This window comes from Sphaeramia orbicularis, chromosome 6 (assembly GCF_902148855.1).
Source record: "Sphaeramia orbicularis chromosome 6, fSphaOr1.1, whole genome shotgun sequence".
Classification (NCBI taxonomy): Eukaryota; Metazoa; Chordata; class Actinopteri; order Kurtiformes; family Apogonidae; genus Sphaeramia; species Sphaeramia orbicularis.
Window position 1 is genome coordinate 30,468,214 of NC_043962.1, and position 18,394 is coordinate 30,486,607.

The 18,394-nt window shown below is 37.0% G+C and overlaps 2 protein-coding genes across 2 annotated transcripts; one reads left to right on the top strand and one right to left on the bottom strand.

Moving 5' to 3' along the window:
* Positions 1–123: 123 nt before the first annotated feature.
* On the bottom strand, positions 124–5,629 carry commd4 (COMM domain containing 4). Its single transcript, XM_030137515.1, has 9 exons — positions 5,266–5,629; positions 3,472–3,587; positions 3,114–3,185; positions 2,966–3,031; positions 2,831–2,870; positions 2,596–2,715; positions 776–856; positions 473–649; positions 124–351 (listed from the first exon to the last, which is right to left on the bottom strand). The coding sequence occupies exons 2-9, from the start codon at positions 3,472–3,474 to the stop codon at positions 311–313; spliced, it is 600 nt and encodes a 199-aa protein (XP_029993375.1). The 5' UTR covers positions 3,475–3,587; positions 5,266–5,629; the 3' UTR covers positions 124–310.
* A 21-nt stretch (positions 5,630–5,650) lies between these two features.
* sema7a (semaphorin 7A (JohnMiltonHagen blood group)) lies at positions 5,651–17,631 on the top strand. Its single transcript, XM_030137508.1, has 14 exons — positions 5,651–5,854; positions 6,157–6,296; positions 7,125–7,163; positions 7,290–7,385; positions 8,024–8,126; positions 8,320–8,430; positions 8,726–8,868; positions 10,714–10,892; positions 11,191–11,299; positions 11,823–12,018; positions 12,230–12,342; positions 13,465–13,610; positions 13,882–13,940; positions 14,033–17,631. Exons 1-14 carry the CDS (start codon positions 5,734–5,736, stop codon positions 14,455–14,457), a joined length of 1,980 nt encoding a protein of 659 aa, XP_029993368.1. The 5' UTR covers positions 5,651–5,733; the 3' UTR covers positions 14,458–17,631.
* The last annotated feature ends 763 nt before the right edge of the window (positions 17,632–18,394 follow it).

Sequence of the window (18,394 nt, forward strand, 5' to 3'; positions counted from 1 at the left end):
TTAACTATTAATGAACATTTGATTGTAAAACACAAAGTATTAGTACAGTTTTTTTTTTTTTTTTTTTTTTTAATATGTGGGGTAATCAACAATGTCTGATAAATCATTGTGTCAAAAAACATATTTCCAACAATTATTTCTAAGGTTTTAGAAAAATACAACTACACAACAATCAAATGAATGGACTAATGATGAGCTACAACATTCAGATGACAGAATTATACAAAATGTCTTATGGATTTAAATATGGCACTTTTGGCATTTGTGTCCACTTTTTGATCAATCCTCAGGGTCAGAAAAGGTCCTTTCTTCATTGAAGTGCATTCATCATAGTTTGTGCTTGTTTGAGCTCTATAAAAATAAACACAGAAATGTAATAAGGATAACATAATACTAATTCCCTTGAGCCAAAATGTTTACTCCAAATGAAAAACTAATGGAAACCAATGTATTAAGACGACAGTGAACTGACCTGAAAGCATGACTCTGAATTTGTCAGCAGAAACAGACACAACAGTTGTCTCTGTGGAGCCTGACTCGGCGCCCTGCACCTGCAGTTTCAGCTGAATTGTTGGTTCATTCACCTCTCTCAACTCACTGGAGCTCAAAGTGTAGTCAACACGCCAAGAAACAGCCTCCAGACGTCCCACTGAAATTCATTACAGTGCAGAACAGATGTCTGCCTTGGTCAGTGAAAATTTCACCGGAGACAGAAGACAGCACATGCTGAGCACCTTCCTCTTTTAAAAAGGCCAAGACCAAGAGAAATACTTACATCTCAGACTTGTCTGTCTTAGTCTGTCTTGCAGTGCAGAAAGTTTATCTTCATATGATTTACACAGTCCTGTTGTGTGCTCTGAAACAGACGTAGGTAACTAAAAGTTAGTATAAATTTTAAAAGCATAAAATACAAGTATTTCAATACATTGTTAGTGAGAGCAAATTCTCTACAACAAAATGGTTAATGAAAGAAAAATGCTCTGGCTAAGAGTTAACTACAGGGGATATCCTCACAACATCTGAAGAAGAAAAATCAAGCTCTTGGAAAGCCGAATATGACTGAAAGCTATTACTAGCGAACCAAAGTCACAAGGCTAAGTACACTGTGTGCATACTCTGTTCCTTCTAGCACCGGCATCTTATCATCCCACAGCAGACAATGCAGTGGTCTGTGATTTGACGCTGTTTGGTTTTGAAAATGGAGCCGTCTGCGTCAGGATCTAAATATGTAACTGTGTATTAAGGACCTGTTTGTTGTCTGAAAGACTAGAGTCTGTCCATCATCACTCTATTACCACAAGACATGAGTCAGATTTTTGTTTTTACCTTTGTGCTGCTTCAACAAAAAAGCCTCAAGGAAATAAAATGGCATCAGTTCATTTTTACGTAAAACTCCCTCCCTGCAGCTCATAGTTCAGTCAGGTGCCTTTGTACCTGATGAAGAACAGTTTGTACAAAAGTGTTTCTCTACTTTTATTGTCTATGCAAAGTAGAAATAAAGTACAAAAAAAGTGTTTAAGCTTCAAGTCATATTTAACTGATTTTAAAAAAATCATAAGGTGTTAAATGAAAAATTAAGTGCTATTCTCTGCTCAGAAATCTACGGAGCATGTCCTCTGTAGGTGGAGAACCTGATAGAAGTACTGTGTAGAAGGTAAGCAATGAAATGTGGTTAATGAAGGCAGCAGCAAATATATTTTAACCACAAAAAAAAAAACATAATATCTATTCAATTTATACTATATTTTCAGTTCTTTCACTCTCTTACACGCCACCAGACTCCTTAAACTTCTATGTTGCACAACAAGCAAGTTGACACTTTGTTTAGATCCAAATAATGACATCTAAAGTGTTGAGTAATGTGTTAAACCCCCAAAGCATCCAAGTGACACAATAAACTCAAAGATTGAGCCAGCAATAGATCAGCATGTCCTGTGACATAAATGTATTGCTTTTGTCAGGAGTCTTATTTCTTGAAGAAGCAATCTAACAGCATCTACACGACCCCCTCGAGGACTAGGCAGTTTGGAAAATGAATGAATAGATTAATCTACTATTTTCTTTTTTTTACTCAGCACTTGAAGTAATGTGTGTTTGTGTTTTGCACAGTCATTAAAGCTGCAGTGCTTGATAGTTTTTCAGCACGACTGCACAAAAAAGCCCTAATTAGGCATCGGGTAATTCAAGTGGTCTGTGAGGACATGACACTTCTGCATCTACTCCTTCCCTATGTTTTCATGCTGTAGAACATCTACACATCAATGCAGATTTCTGGCTAATCAAAAGCATTTTCATTCAGATAATGAGGTTGAGTATTTAACTGACACCTACAATTACCAATTGTTGATCAGATTCTGTTAGATGTCTTGATCTGAAGTGGCTTCACTTTTCCTTCATCTTAAACAACCTCTGTTCATCTGCTGTTATATTTAGTCTTCTAAATATAACACCAGGTTTTGGATTAAAAGGAGGGCACTGCAGAACAAAGATGCAGCTCTAATCTAATCACAAAGGCCTGTGTTATTGCATTAGATGCCACACCTAATTTCAAAGCAAAATCTTGAGATCAAACTGAAAGAATCACAGAAAATATACCCTTAGGTAGACCAAGCTGCTGCAGCTCACTGGACAGAGATTCACTGTCAACATCATGCTTTGCTGCACTGGAGAAGATGAAGCTGAGCACTGCTACACTGGCTTTAATATCTCCACTTTCTGCAAGAGGGATTGAAAAGATGAACACATGTTATACTACAAAACGTGCCATACAAGCATGACTGAGTTTAAAAAAAAATTGTACATAAACAAGTCATGGAGGAAAGGCATTTACCAAACTTTGCATCTGCAGTAAGCTTTGCAACCTTGTCATACTAAAGAAACGGGAACAAAAGCACAGATTAGTTATAAGAAACTGTGGAAATTAAGATATGTGAATGAGTATGTGGATGTAAGAACTAGGACTTACATCAATTCCCTCTCCAAGTAAATCCTTGAGCACTTGGGCACAAAGGAGTTTCATCTTAACGCTGGACTATTAAATAAACATGTGTTAATCCATAAAGAAAACACAAACTTTGCTTTCTTTTGTTGTGCTGTTAGTAAAGATTACTTACCATTTTTGCTAACGTGCTAATTTCTGCAAGTACCCAATCCGGGCAGTCCAAATCACCGCAAAAACGGAACCGCTACACCAGAGAAAAAACAGCAACTGTTACTGTTCTCAGCAGTAAAAAAAAAAAAAAAAAAAAATCCCTTAAGATACTTTTAACATTAACATTTACATCTGCGACTGCTCATTAAAGGAAGCATAACTAGCTTAGCTTGTTAGCTATTTAGAAGAATCAACAATGTTGATATAAATGGTCATTTGACACACATGAACCTAGAATATGAATAAATAAACACGATTCAAAACTACGAATTACATTATGCTATCTGTGTCTAAAATAAAAGTATTATAAACGTGTTTACCATCGCTGTCAGTCAGCTGAGCTGCAGGAAGAGCAAACAGGAAGAACTGTATCGTCCTCACATCTGATTGGCTGAAGGGAGAGGAGGAGGCGGAGCTTCAAACACATGAAACGGTCCTGATGTTGGCGATACGGAGCGAATAGTTTATTCTCTTTTAATCATACTCTTATGAAAGTTCAGGTGAAGCCTAGATGTTACATTAAAATATAAGGCAACACATGAGTGGTTTAGACTGCTATGAGTGTAAAAATAGCTAAAATGCAGAAACATATGAAGTCTAGAAAAAACAATTATGACGAGGTTGATGGGAACTGTAAGATACTGATGTAAGGTAATGATGATAAAACCTTAACAATACATGTGAAGTCTGATAAAAGTGTAGCTCACTACAGTGCCTCATGTGTGAATTAAAGACTAATCTGTGATATAGGAAGCAGTCATATCAGATCTGTTCTTGATCATGCCTGCAGCAATCATATAGCTGCAAAAAGAATATGATGGAAAACGGCAAGGTAATTTTCGAAGACAATTTGCTGATAAACTTTTAAAAAAATAATTAATATCCCGCTGGTTTGCTTTTAAGAACTGAAAATGAAAACTTTTTTAATCTCTTCCAGGATGCACTTGATTTCTGTAAAAACACAAGGGAGATATAAAGGAAAGAATCAGATCATCATCAGATGATGATGACGATGTAAGTGAGCGCATCCAAACCACACTTTTCAAATCACATTGTCCCACTTTTCCACCGCAGACCGTACTTCTCTCAGACTAATACTGAGCTGATGGACGCCAGTGGACGTTTAGTTGGATCGAACAGACTGGACCGTGAATTTGCCCAACCATAAAATACTCCTGCAGTTCCTGTTAACATACTGGTGTGATGGCTAAATTACTTATATCCATATATATCCATACATATTTGCGTGCATTTCATATATCATATAGGCTTCTAACTCTATTCCAGATATCTTCACATGCATGCACATGTCACTGAGTATTATGGAGCAGTTTTGACCTCTTCTGTGTTGTGTCCAGAGTAGAAGGCCAAACCGACACCTGAGTAGGATAAAGATGATTTCTCACAGGGGTCTTGTCTCTAAGTTCCTGGCACTAACCAAAACACTTTCGACGCACCATAATTTTCTCATCTTTATCTTATGGGAGACAGAAGACTTCATTGTTACTTGTGTTTTTGGGCTCAGACAGCTTCAGCCTTTGCTTGATGTCGTATCTCTTTCTTGGAGCTCCAATAAAGTGAATACTTTTGACACTGAACGCTTGAACTGGCCCTTCTTTATTGAAGACGAATTAGTAGAGTATTATTTTTCCATAACACTGGCAAAAACCATAATTAATTTAAGTAATATGTATCCACAGACGCCTCATAATTCTGCCATTGATATGACCTTTAAATAATGATAAAAAAGCGACTAAAATGTCATTGTGCTCTAGAACATGCAACATATAGCCTATTCACTACACTGGAAACGCCATGTAAGGTTGTATTTATGCGCAATTCTGCTTTAAGAAACAAACGTGGGTGGCCAAGTGGTGACTTACAGAAACAGTTTGACATATGAAGATAAATCGTGTGCAATATCGTACATCCACCCTTCTCCTTCCTATATAATTATTTTTCTTTTCATGTTTTATGAATCTGTTTCATAGTAAAATAATGCACTGACATTTGAACTGAACGTGTCTTGAAATAGAAACGCTGATGTCAGGAATCTGCGCATTTCATGTTGCGCCGTCTGTCGGGTCAGTGTGCTATTTGAAGTGTAAACCTACTGTGAACTTCCAGGAGGTAAATTGGAAAGAGACCAGAGTTTACGTCCTTCTCAGATCAAAAATCGGTTGCTGCAGACGATGTTGCGTTGCCTGTTTGTGGAGCTGTGTCAGTCTGTAAGGCCAGCGCGTGAGGAAACTTGGCTGCGCACGACGTCTCGCCACGTTTATTTCAGCTGTTATCCCCTTCTAAAGCAGGATTAAACAGGTGAGCTACCGACCTGGCAGGTGATTTCCGTCTTTTAAACCATAGAAACTCCACCACACATTGATCGCATTGTTATTCAAATATATCTTGCGCGAAATTACGCACGATTAAACCTTTTGCGGAAAAAATGAGCTTCATTTCAGTCATGTCAAATCTGTATGTATAACCTTCCACAGGACGAAGGAGGAGGAGGAGGAGTGGTCTGCAGAGCGGATAAATCGTTCACATCGCCAGGAGAACATGATAATTCGCACAGTCTGAAAATGAAGCGGTTCATTCTGCTCTATATTTGGCTCGCTGTGGATTTTCAATCGATTCTTTGCGTTTTACTGAAAAACGCACCAATTCTTGGATTTAAAAATACACCCAGACTTCTGAGAGAAGGTAAGACAATCCATACTTGTTACCTTTTCATTAAATCCACTGTTTAACTTGTGTTTTGCTGCAGATGATACAGTTTATTCTATATGCTCTGTATACTGTTATTTGAGTCACTGCTGTATTTAAACCCCATTTATGTCCACTAAAATGTCTTTATGGTTAGATGATCAGAGGAAAATACCCAGATAACAAGTGTACACAATTAGTTTTTAGTGCTCAATGCAGTTATTGACATGTTCAGTAAATTGCATTGTTCTGTATTAAACTGTGCCAGAGTGATTTTTGAGCCTTGTTTTCTTTTCCAGATTTGGCCAATGGTGTATTTGAATACAAAGTAAACCAAAACCACAGTGTGCTGTTTTATAACAAGGACTTTGAGGAGATGTATGTTGGGGGAAGTGACTTTGTGTTAAGATTTGATGTGAATGATCATCATGTTATAGAGGTGAGTTGTGCTGGAATATTAGATTTTAGTTCTTGTTTTTGTTCATTTTATTACCTGCAGCATGTGTTGTGCACTTCATTGCCTTCTGTTTTCATGATGTGCTTCTAGCAGCATTTTGTGATTCATGAGTGTGACAGTTGAGTTTGTAAAGCAGCTGCTGGGTACATAATAAGTGCCTGTACTGTAGCAGATGGGCTGTCACCCTATTGTATAGAACACAATGGCTCTGTCTGGCAGCACCCACAGACGGCCATGGCCTTTCCAAACCAGCTGATAATGTAGTAAAGTCAAAGGCTGCTGATTAACTTCTGATGGTAACTATGATACAACCAGACCATCAGATCACATTATCACTAGGGTTTCTATAATTTTATTATTTACAATTCAGACAACACAGCCATCTGGTAGTCTGTCTGTGTAATCTGAATGGGTTTAATCCTTCATTAATCAGTATTACTGATTGTTAGTTGTTTATAAGAAATTAGAGCAAATGAGCTTTTAGTTCTGACAAGTATAGATCTTCATTTCACTAATGGAAATGACTGCGGCAGCTACGAGCAACGCAAGCTTTTTAAGGAGAATGCATTATCTTGAGTGAAACTGCCTTTACATAAGACAGTAAACCTGAGAAAGCCAAACATGGTTTTCATAATTTTGGTTTTTTTAATCTGTCAAACAGTTATCTCAAACATTTTGTAATCTCCTTTCTGTGGAATTTAGAGTGCAGCACTCTCACTTTGACTAATACAGTTTTTTAGTTAATATACAACTCACAACTCCTTAACAAAACACGTTTAAAATGTGTCTAACCATGGATGTTTTCTGCAGGAATTTAACCTGGCAACAACTGAACAAACGTATTGTCAAGTAAGTGAAGAATGTTATGTATGGTGACTTTATGATATTTTAAATGAATTAAATACATGATAAATTTACACAGATATGGACTACTGTGTTTGGGTTACCATAGTGATGCCATTGTTTCTGTTGTAGGACCACTGTGAAAATGTCATCACAGTCATCGAGAAGTTTCAGGACAGTCTGTTTGTCTGTGGCACAAATGGACACAGACCGCAGTGCTGGAAACTGGTATGTTCGTAAACATATGTATTATATGTTAAGCTGGTGTCACATGTGTCTTGTAAACTGCCACTGTGACTTTGTAATGGTACTAACAGCAGCAGGGCCATTGTCATTAAAGGATGGAGCTGTGTGATCAAGTTCTAGTTAAAGTTTAATTAAGCACCTGGTCTATAATTTAAGTTGAGTCTGGGTGCTGATAGTTTTTCCACTGCTTTTTTTTTTTTTTTTTGACTTAAATCTTTATTGAGTTGAGAACCAAAAAAAAAAAAAAAAAAACACACAAAAAGAAAACCCAAGAAACAGAAGCGACAAACAAGAGAACAAATGAGTACAAAAGAAAACAATGTGCCCAGGTAGCAATAGTCAGTCTATTGATTTTGTGTAAATATAATCCATTTATTCCACTTTTTATCAGTTGTTCTTGCAGTCTCAGTCTGTGTGTTAATTTTTCCATTAGAAATATTTCTTCAATTGTGGATATTCACTGGTTCTTTGATGGAATGGTTGTCTTCCCCCAGTTCCTTGTTATAGTTTTTGCAGCTGTTATGAGTATTTTAATCAGATATTTGTCCTTTTAAAAAGACCCACTGTTTTTTTTGGTACAAACTAACACAATAATCTGTTGACTTTTTGTTGTCCTGCAGTTTTCTTCAGTAAATAACCAGTCATATGAAATAGTGGAGAGCTACGAGGGGACGGGCATCTCGCCGTACATATACACACAGAATTCGCTGTCTCTCACAGTAGGTATGTTAAACACAGCTTCATGCATAATTATGGGTTGTGTGTATTTTAAGGTTTGAAAAACTGTGACTCAGGTTATGTAATCATAACAGCTCATGTGTGGCTGTAGAGGAGGCCATCTGCTGCATTTTCACTGAAATTCACGCAATAATTGAACATCTCTTACATTCATATGATGCTTTTCTGCTATTTTTAGAGGAGGACCTTTATGCAGTAGCACCTCTGGAGAGCGATGGAACTTCTTTACAGTTCAGAAGGTCGGCTGGGAGGAGAACAAATGTTTGGATGTATGACAAGTGGGTCTCAGGTGAGGAAATCCTTATGTTCTGTCTAAAATCATTTATATAATGATCTCACAACACCAGCTGGCTTTTCCTTGGACACAGATGGACAGAAAAAGACCAGTTTAGTAGTATCCCCCCATATAAATCACAGATATTTTTGTTGATACTATAGATCCACATCCAGCCCACATCCCTCAGCTCAGTTTTGTCATTTGTTTTGCTTGTTTATGTGAAACTCTTTCATCACAAACCCACTGCACTGAACTGTCAACGCTAAAACAGTTAGAACTGTTTAGTAAACACTTTGTTCTCTCACAGAACCCACATTCATCTCTGCATCTTGGGTGAAGAGGGAGGATGATGCCGATAATGAGAAAATTTATATATTTTTCCGCGAAAAGAACTCGGACCACAACCCAGAGGCGGACCCCTGGATCTCAAGAGTGGCAAGAATTTGTAAGGTAATATGATTCATTCTCAGCAGTAGAAGTATATGGAGGGTGGAGAACTCATGCTCTATGTAATAGACTGAACAACTAGACATTTTAGGAAGGAAACAATTACACTAGTTGTCCCTAACAGCGGGTGAGGCCTTATAGATGTCATCGCTATGAGTCAGTTAATCAGTTACGCACTCTCTACTGCACAGACCCATGACACTACAGGGTGTGCAAAACCAACCACTAAAAACACAACATAATGATGCAATGTAGGGTAGAGCCATGTTTCTTGCAATGCAACTATTAATCATTTGTTTTCTCTGTTCTAACATATGCCTTTTAACAAACAAGGGAGTTTAAATGTTCAGTGTGTAATGCTTAGTGAAATCTAGTGGTAAAGTTGTAGGGTTGAAGGGGATATTAATTCCAGTCCATGCTCAAGCACTGTAAATGATGGTGATGCACCTTAGTGCTAGGTGCGTTAAAGGAGTTAATCCTTTCTGAGATACTATACTTACTTTGCAGCACAACATGAAGGATTACCCACTCTCTCTCTAGATATGAACAGTTCATTCTAAGGCAGCGCAGACTCTGTGGCCCTTTACTCACATGTGATATTAACCCATAAAGACCCAGTACTACTTGTGTCATTTTCCCACAAGAATTTTTCTCTATTTTTAACCTTTCCTAAGTGATTTATCACCATTTATGCTAATGTTATGCTCTGTATTTTGTGTTTTTAAGTGAAAATCAGGTATTTTCCTACATTTAATTCATGGATCACATAGATGTTCATTAAAGCTCAGATTAAAGTAGAAGAAAAAGTGACTTTTTCAGTAAAATGTATCATTAACTGAACATAAACCAAGCCTGTCTGTCCATTGTTAATTATCAAACTCCATGGGTTTTACTGGTGAATCAATGTTGTAGAAGATGACAATGTTTCCTTGTTCACTACGGAGCCTCTGAACGTCCAAATGGGTCATATCTGATGACCATGAAAAGATGACAAACTGTATTTTGCACCAGTTATTTACATGGATTGATAGAATTAGTGGATCAACAGGTATTAAACATAGATGGTTTTGGTCGGCGGTGGATGTTTGGGTAAATTAATAAAAAACATTCCCATTTCTGCAATTAAATCCTCCTAAATCTTACAAACTGGATCATGTGACTGTATGAAATGATCTATAAACACAGATAAATAATTACTCATGAAACACTTGACGTTGCTTATTAACAGAAACAGAACAACTGTACAGAGCTGAGTAGACAGTGGAGTCTTTCATCACACATGGAAACATCATTTTCAATCATCAGTAAATTGTGGAATTAATTTCTCATGATCTGTGATGTTGACTTTAACTTCCATTTATTAAAGGAGCACTTGTTTTTTTTTTTTTTTTTTTTTTTTATCTTTTGTCATTTTAATATGCTCACAATGGAAGGCTGTTGTCATGGACAACATGATAATGTAACAAGAAATTGTTTGCCAGTAAACAAACTGAGAAATATAACCATCTGTCAATACAATGCCAGGATGTACAAAAAAATCGTGCATTTAATTTTAGTATTTATCCTTATGCAGTGGTTCAGCTACACTCCAAGTGGTCTTCCTACCAAAAGGATCAGGCTTCCTCTTCTTTGTTTAGCTAACTAAGCTTGCATTGAGCTTGTTGTGGTCAAATAGTCTCTTGAACATCCTTGTTATTAAATATCTGTGCAAACCAAGACATGCCTTTAAAGCAACAACGTGTTTCTGTTATAGCAGTCTTATCAAATATCACTTAGTCGGCGAGTGTCAGTTTGCATCAAAAGTGAAAGAGCGTCTTCCTGATGTACTTTGTTCATATCATTTTGCAGGTGGATGAAGGTGGATCCAAACGATTCTTTCAAAATATGTGGACGTCTTTTGTCAAGGCACGGCTTGTCTGTGGTTTTCCAGAGGAGTCTCTTTATTTTAATCGTCTCCAGGATATCTATGTGATGGATGCTGAGGACTGGCGTAATACGAGAGTCTACGCTCTTTTCACAAGCAGCTGGTTAGACACTTTTCCTTCCTTTTTCATTAGTGAAGCAACAGTATTAGTAACATGCTGACTGAGTAGCACAAACTGAAAGCTCAGCATTTGGCCCATGGAGACAAAATAAACCTGTAGCAGCGATATCTTATAATTTGATTGTGGGAGAATCTGAGGTTGCACTATTTGTACTCCTTGTCATATTTGTAAGATGAGTCTCTCAAGATTTGATCCATGCATGAGATATTTATTTAGTGCAAAGTAGTTGTCAAGGTGAGATCTATATGTATTAACTTACATGATTTTATTTCCCCTCAAGGAACTCCACAGCAGTTTGCATCTACACTGTGGGAATGATTGAAGAAATATTTGAGAATTCCACGTTTAAGGGCTATGACAAAGAGATTCCCAAACCACGTCCAGGAACAGTAAGGATTTGTTTTGTTGCTATGTTGAGTTACAATAAGAGTGAACTCCCTGCAAAGGTTTTATTTTTGTTTCCAAAACTTCCTTTTTAACTTCATTCAAATGTATTCTCGGCTGTTTTTTTTAATCACATGTTTATGAGATGTGGTGCATTTAAAAAAAAAGCAGAAATGTGATATAAATGGGTGGAAATGTGGAAAAGTGTGCTTGTCCACTAGCCAAGTGTGATTCAGTGTTCCCATATGTAGATTGGGAGGACGTAGACTGGTGTATCTATTTGAGTTCAGCTCTGTATCTAGGGAACTAAAGGGAACCAGAAGTGTCAGAAAAATGCCCTGTCTGTGTGGTAAACACTTAACTGACAGCTGTGTTTTTATGGAGGTAGGTTTGTTGTGTCTGTAAAGGAAAACCACACCACTCCCTTCAAACTAGTTACCTTAGAAAGAATGAGGAAATACTACTGATTTGTTTTATACATCAGATCCTGTTGCTTTTGAATCAAACAAATATGTCTGTCTGTTTCAGTGTGTAAAGAACAGCAAGAGCCTGCCACTGGCCACGATCAATATGGTGAAGGATTACTCTGAAATGACCGACTGGGTGCATTCTGTGCATTATAAAGCTCCATTTTATTTAAGCAGCAACAACTATACAAAGATAGCCGTGGACCGTGTCCAAGCGGCGAACAACCAGATGTATAATGTTCTGTTTCTGGCCACCGGTATGTCCTGGTTTTGTAAAAATATGAAGCAGCAGTTCTGTCTTTGCTTGTTGTGTGTAGCTTGTAGTGTAGATGTTTTTTCCTTGTTGATTCGGCTTGTAATCAGGCATTGTTTAAAATATCTCTAAAGAACAATGAGCTAAAAATACCTGGCTATTACATAACGCCCAAAATAACAATGTTTGAATCACTGTTTGTGTTGTTCTGTCAGATTCTGGGAGGATCCATAAAGTCTTAGAGGCTGGCTCTGAACCTTTCATCATCTCTGAAACACAACTCTCCAACCGCTCAGCCATACAATCAATGAAACTTGACGCCAACAAGGTATGGCTCGTTTAAAATGCCATCTCGAAATGTCATACAATGTACACTGGAGGGTTATGAGTCATGTTTTTGTTGGATCATAAGTGCTTGCACATTTTTTTTGCATCAGTGATATTCCATTTCTAACGACTTCATCATTCTGAAGCGCCTCTAGTCAATATTTTCATATTGACAAAGGATCAAATGACATGTAATGAGACCTGCTGTTCAAGTCTGTACTTTACCCCAGCTGTCTCTGTGTCTCAGAAATGTAATGTTGCTTTAATCAGGAGAGACTTGAAGGGAAATGAATCAATAGTTAGCAAATGTATAATACACTGTTGGCCATGAAGGTGGAATAAAATATTGTTGCCTCTTCTCATGAAATGATTGTGACATTGTGATTTATTCTTGATAAAGTGTAACTGGGACTGAGTTTGTAATCATTACATGAGGTCAAAGGTCATTACTGATATATATATATATATATATATATATATATATATATATATATATATATATATATATATATATATATATATGTATATATATATATAACTAGGAATAAAAACAGGAATGTGTCTGAAAACAAAATTATTCCACTTTTATGGGCAACAGTGTACAGTTGTAAGAATGACACAAATATAATGTTTATTTAAAAGAGATCTCTTTTTCAATCAAAGTCTTTAAAACCCATATAATATATAATACTTTTAATTGGTCTTTATTGTACCTCAGAAACACATAGATTTTTTTTTTTTTTTTTAGATTTGCAAAAACAAAACATTTGGCCAGGACTGAATATGTCATTAAAAATGAAAAACTCCTGTGAGGATGAGATAGATGAGGATTTATGGAGACGCCTTCACAAGATGAAACTAGGGTGAAATATCAGAGCTAAGATGGTGAACGTTTCCAACACCTGAAAGTTTGACAGCTTGAAAGTTACTGGCTAAGGTCAGATGTTGACTGGGTACAGACAGAAAGCTTAAACAATGATTGAACTTATTAATAGACAAGTTGTTCTTCCATGCTTTGCTATTTATGTTAAAAGACTCCTTTTTATTAGCTTGTTGTTAACAACTTCATGAAGTGGTTATAATGTCTATTGAGTTGAAATAATTTTTTGTGCTCTTCATTTAGAAAAAGTTAGTTGTGGGGTTTCCCGAAAAAATTTCTGCCGTGGACCTCCAGAAATGTGAACAGTACAACAAATCCTGTGCCGAGTGTGTTTTGGCTCGAGACCCATACTGTGCCTGGACCACGTCAGGATGTTCTCCAACTGTTCCGTAAGTTTGGAAAGTGTTAATATCAGGATTTGTGCCAGTACTACTGTATATGAGCAACATATCATAACCAAGTCCACAATTATTGCTAGATTAGGATATTTTTTGGGCAAATATTAAGGCATTGATTCATAAATGTGTTTGAAATTTTCATGTAAACTTGAACAGATTTTCCAAACCATGACTACAGTAAATCACTCATCTCTTTCTAAAAGAAAAACTATCGGTTCTGTAGCATGTTTTTAATGTTATCATGTTTTGTTTTTGTTCCAAGTGGGGGAATTCAGAATTTAATGACTGGAGAATCAAGTGTGTGTCCTACACCAGAACAAGGTAACTAATGACAGACATCGTATCCTCACGATTGTAAAGATTTGATTGCAAACTTTTGGTAACATTACAAATGTATCTTGTTTTTCTTCTAGAGCAAAAGCAAGTAAACCGAAGCAAACGGGAAACAGCTTCTCCATCTCCATCAAGTTCAGTGACAGTTCATTCAGTCCCATTGGGTGTCCCATTCTACCTGTCATGTCCCATTGACTCTTACCATGCAGACTACACCTGGGAGCATGGAGGCCAGAGCAGCCCCTGTCTGCAAATGCAGTCAAACTGCCTCCACCTCATTCCTGCCATGGCACAAGAGAACTACGGCAGCTACAGTTGTGTTTCCAAGGAAAAAGACTACATCAAAGTGGTGCAAAGATATCACCTTGCAGCACAAGTAATACAAGAGACAAAACAAAGACAAGATGTAGTAAGCACATATGTTCCAGAGAGAAGTGATGTGCAGGTTATTGTGCCACAGGTATTATGGACCACTCTGGGACTGACCATAGCAGTACTCTCCTAACAGTCTTAAAAAATGACTATGCAAACTTCACATTCTTTTCTTTATGTTGCTCAGAACAGAAAGAAGTATGTAACATTAGCATTTTCAGTCCTTTGTCCTTGCTGCTGCTGAGTCCAGGATGCAGGCCTTACCCAGGGAAATCCCCCGGAACAAAAAAATCAAATGTGCACCAAGAACAATTGACAATTCCAGCATGAACTGAAAGCATGGTGGGAGTGAAAGTGGGCACATAGTGGTATTTGGCAGAAAACATAGCTTTTCAGGAAATGCTGCAGCCAAGTGTAGTTTCAGAAAAGAGCCAGAACAGGAAGACATTTGAGTGATGGAGAAGGAGAAGCAGTCAGCAGCAGGACAAAACCTGACGAACACCAAAAAGCCCATTGGTGCCTAATGTGTGTTTACACAAGCTATTCAGGCAGTGATCTTCACTCTGCATGAAGAACTTAAGCATTTTATTGGGTGAAAACCTGTCTTTCTTAAATCTAATCAAGGTAGAAGAGGTGGAAGAATGAATCTGAAGACAGATCTTTCAGGTGTTGTTGCAGAGTTTCCAGAGAGACTGGTGTACGGTGCACAATAAGTGGAGGTGGGTTTGTTTTAGAATGTGGCACTAAAGTATGCGCATGTTAAACTCTTCAGTTAAATTAGACTTCCCTGCACTGATGACAGATTATTTGTTGCAGAGTGCTTAGGAAATGGTCAAGGCACACAACGACTCCACTGGTTCTTTTGTTCAGTTCAACCCTCACTATCATAATCAGAGACGCGGTGGTCAGAGAGGCTTTTGGGAAATGTGCAATTAAAATGTAATGCTGACCAAATCTGTTAGCTATCTGCAAAATACATAAACCCTTACTTCAATCCCATTATTCCACAAAAATGTATTTTATTCCACTCTAAGAGATGTCAGCAATAGACCAACTACTTTATGTAGTAGTTTCACTGATGTACATAGATCAGCTTTGTTTATTTACATAGATAATGAAGTTTTGTATGAAAGTTTTTATCTATTAATTGAATGTTTATTAAAGCAATGCTATGTAACTTTTGACAATTACAGGATGATTTTAAATTTTAACCCATTCGTGCAGAAAAGGTTAATCAGTCATAAAGTCACTGATTTGATTAATTAATGCCTATTATACAGTAAATTTAACATTTGCTAAAATTTAGTAACCAAATGCTACTGGTCAAACTGAATAGGGGATGTTTACGGCTTATCAGACTCTTTAGAACAGAGAAAAGTATCTTCTTTGAAAAGTTATATACCTTTGTTTTATTTTAAACAACACATTTTTTACAATGTTAAAGTACAGAGCTAAATATATTTATTATTTAAATATCATTTTGGTACATTTTTTGTTTGTTTCTGTAATCTAATGTTGAAATAATATTTTTATAACTGTAAATGTAGGATTAATATGAAGATTAAACATGATCCAAAAAAAAAAGTTCCTCTGTTCAAAATGAAACCTTTCCAAACCTCTCCCTCATTTCCTCTGGAGTTTCAAACTGAGCTTTTAAAGTAAGGTATTCTTTCAACTCGAGGCTGGTTTGTTTGTGTCTCAGTAGTAGGTCATTCCTTTATCAAATACACAGTGAGCTGTGTGAGTCCAGCTCAGAGCACAGACAGAGGCTTTAAGGATCTTTTATTTAATCTGTCTTACTCCTGATCCTAAAGTCTCACAACTAATGATGATGATCACCACCACAGGCTAAGTACATCTTATTTACTCAAGGAAATGAAGGCACGTCACGTCCACGCTGCATCTCGTCCTCCTCTGTACTTGGATCAGGCTGCAAACTGTCCACTGCCTGTTTGATAAAGGTGTGCCAGACCACTGAGAAGAATATCTTGGCCTGAAATGTATGAAAAAGGACATTTCTAAAGGGTGTGAATGTGTCTTCCTGCTGGTTCAGTAATGTCACTACACTGAGTACATCTTGTTTACGCAAGGAAATGAAGGCACAGCACATTTATACTTTATCACCTTTTGCCATCAGTGCAACTCCATTTGGGATCCTTTGAAGATTCTCTTTGAGATTAACTTGTCCCAAAGTTCCATTAAAATTCCTGTGAATGCCTGTGGTTTAACCCTGAACCACAGCTGGACACTGAGATGTTTCATACAGTATGTTAAAAACTGCTAAACTGATCCAACCCAATGAGTGTGTGTGTTAATGAAGTGAGAACATCGTAAACAACAAAAATATAATGGATCACAATACTGAGACCGTTGGGTGGAGGGTTGGGTGGGTTGTGTGGATTGCCAAGCATCCACAGTGGCTGGAAAGCTATTGCATAACAGTGACTTAACATGATATTATTGGGTGTATGAAGTGACATACTCTTTCCATCCACAGACCCCACCTAACACCTCATTGTTTTCTCTGTTTTCTTCTATAGCTGCAACAGAGACTCTAGATCAGTGAGAGCAAAGTGGCTCTGTATGCCATGTTTGTTTTTCCCTGCTGCGTAGAGCACATTTCAGTTACCAGGTAACGCACCGCCTTGTTACCTGCTGTTGGTTCACTTTAATGAAGCTCACGGAGGCTCTGGTTTAAGCCGGAACTGGCACAACACTTGACCTAGAAGCCCTGTTCCTGCTGGGATGGTGTCAGACCGGTTACTGTAAACTGTTGAGAAGCTTATAGTTAAAGTAGTCTGGGTTATTTTATACTTATGAGGTCCGAAACTTCTCTGTGTTTGCTTCAAGATTGAATTATACCAAGACTGTTACAACCACCTTGATGTGATGAGATTGCAGGTATTTACTGTAGATCTACGTTTATATCAGTTTCTTCTTGTCCTTACTGCAGCTGGACTAAATCTGAGCGGCGCCACAGTGCAGTTCTTCAGTGAGATATGGTGGCCATGAGCTACTCCTCTGATAAAGCTCTGAGCTCAAATAAGCCTTGATCCCCTGAGGACGTGGATCATATTTTTCCTGTTGTGCTTTTTACAGGAAAGCCTAACTAGGTTGGAGCCAAAACAAAGGAAACAGTGAAAAAAACATGCTAAATTAATGTTTTGATTTGTTTTTTCAAATGAAAGTCATGGTTCATGGGTGGGACCACACCCTGAGAATTCACAACAGCTAGTTCTAATAATAAAACATGGGTATAATTTGCAGTGTACACTGTAAAAACTGTACAATAAATAAATAAAAGCAATATTTACTTGAGAGTAGAATCATCTATATAGAAATATCTAAAACATTCATTACAATCTTAGCTAATTTTCCTTTTTTTTTTTTTTTTTTTTTAGAAAAACTAAATTTAATGCTAAATGTAGAAAAGAAAAAACTATAAAGTTGATTTGTTTGATTCGTTTTAAGGTTGGTTTTCATGATTTTGATTCCCTAACAAATATTGCATTTTGTACATAGCTAAACAAAATAGTTCATTTAGTTCTTGAAAAATGAATGGCTTCAAATTATTTATTAAATCTAACTACATTTTAGATAAAGTAATGATTTAAAGATAGAAACATCCAGAGTCAGTATGTCTAAATCATACAATATTAGGGAGTCTTCAGAAATATTTCAGCACTAGAACCACCAATAAGTCAAATGTACCTGTGCCTGTTTTTTCAGTTCTGCATTAGTCTGTTTAAATAAATAATGACAATTAACGAAATAATGAATTTTCCCAATTATTTTTACCTTCCCCAAAAGTGGGTTATGTTACTGTCCCTATTTTTAACCCATAAAGACCCAAACATCCACTGGTGACCAGAAGTATCTGCTGATCTAAACTGTTTAATACCTGTTAAAGCATTATTCCTATCAATCCATGTAAATAATTGGTGTAAAATACAGTTTGTAATCTTTTTATGGTCATCAGATATGACCCATTTGGACATTCAGAGGCTCCATAGTTACTGTGGAAACACCGTCATCTTCTACAACAGGGGTCTCAAACTCAGATCCTCGAG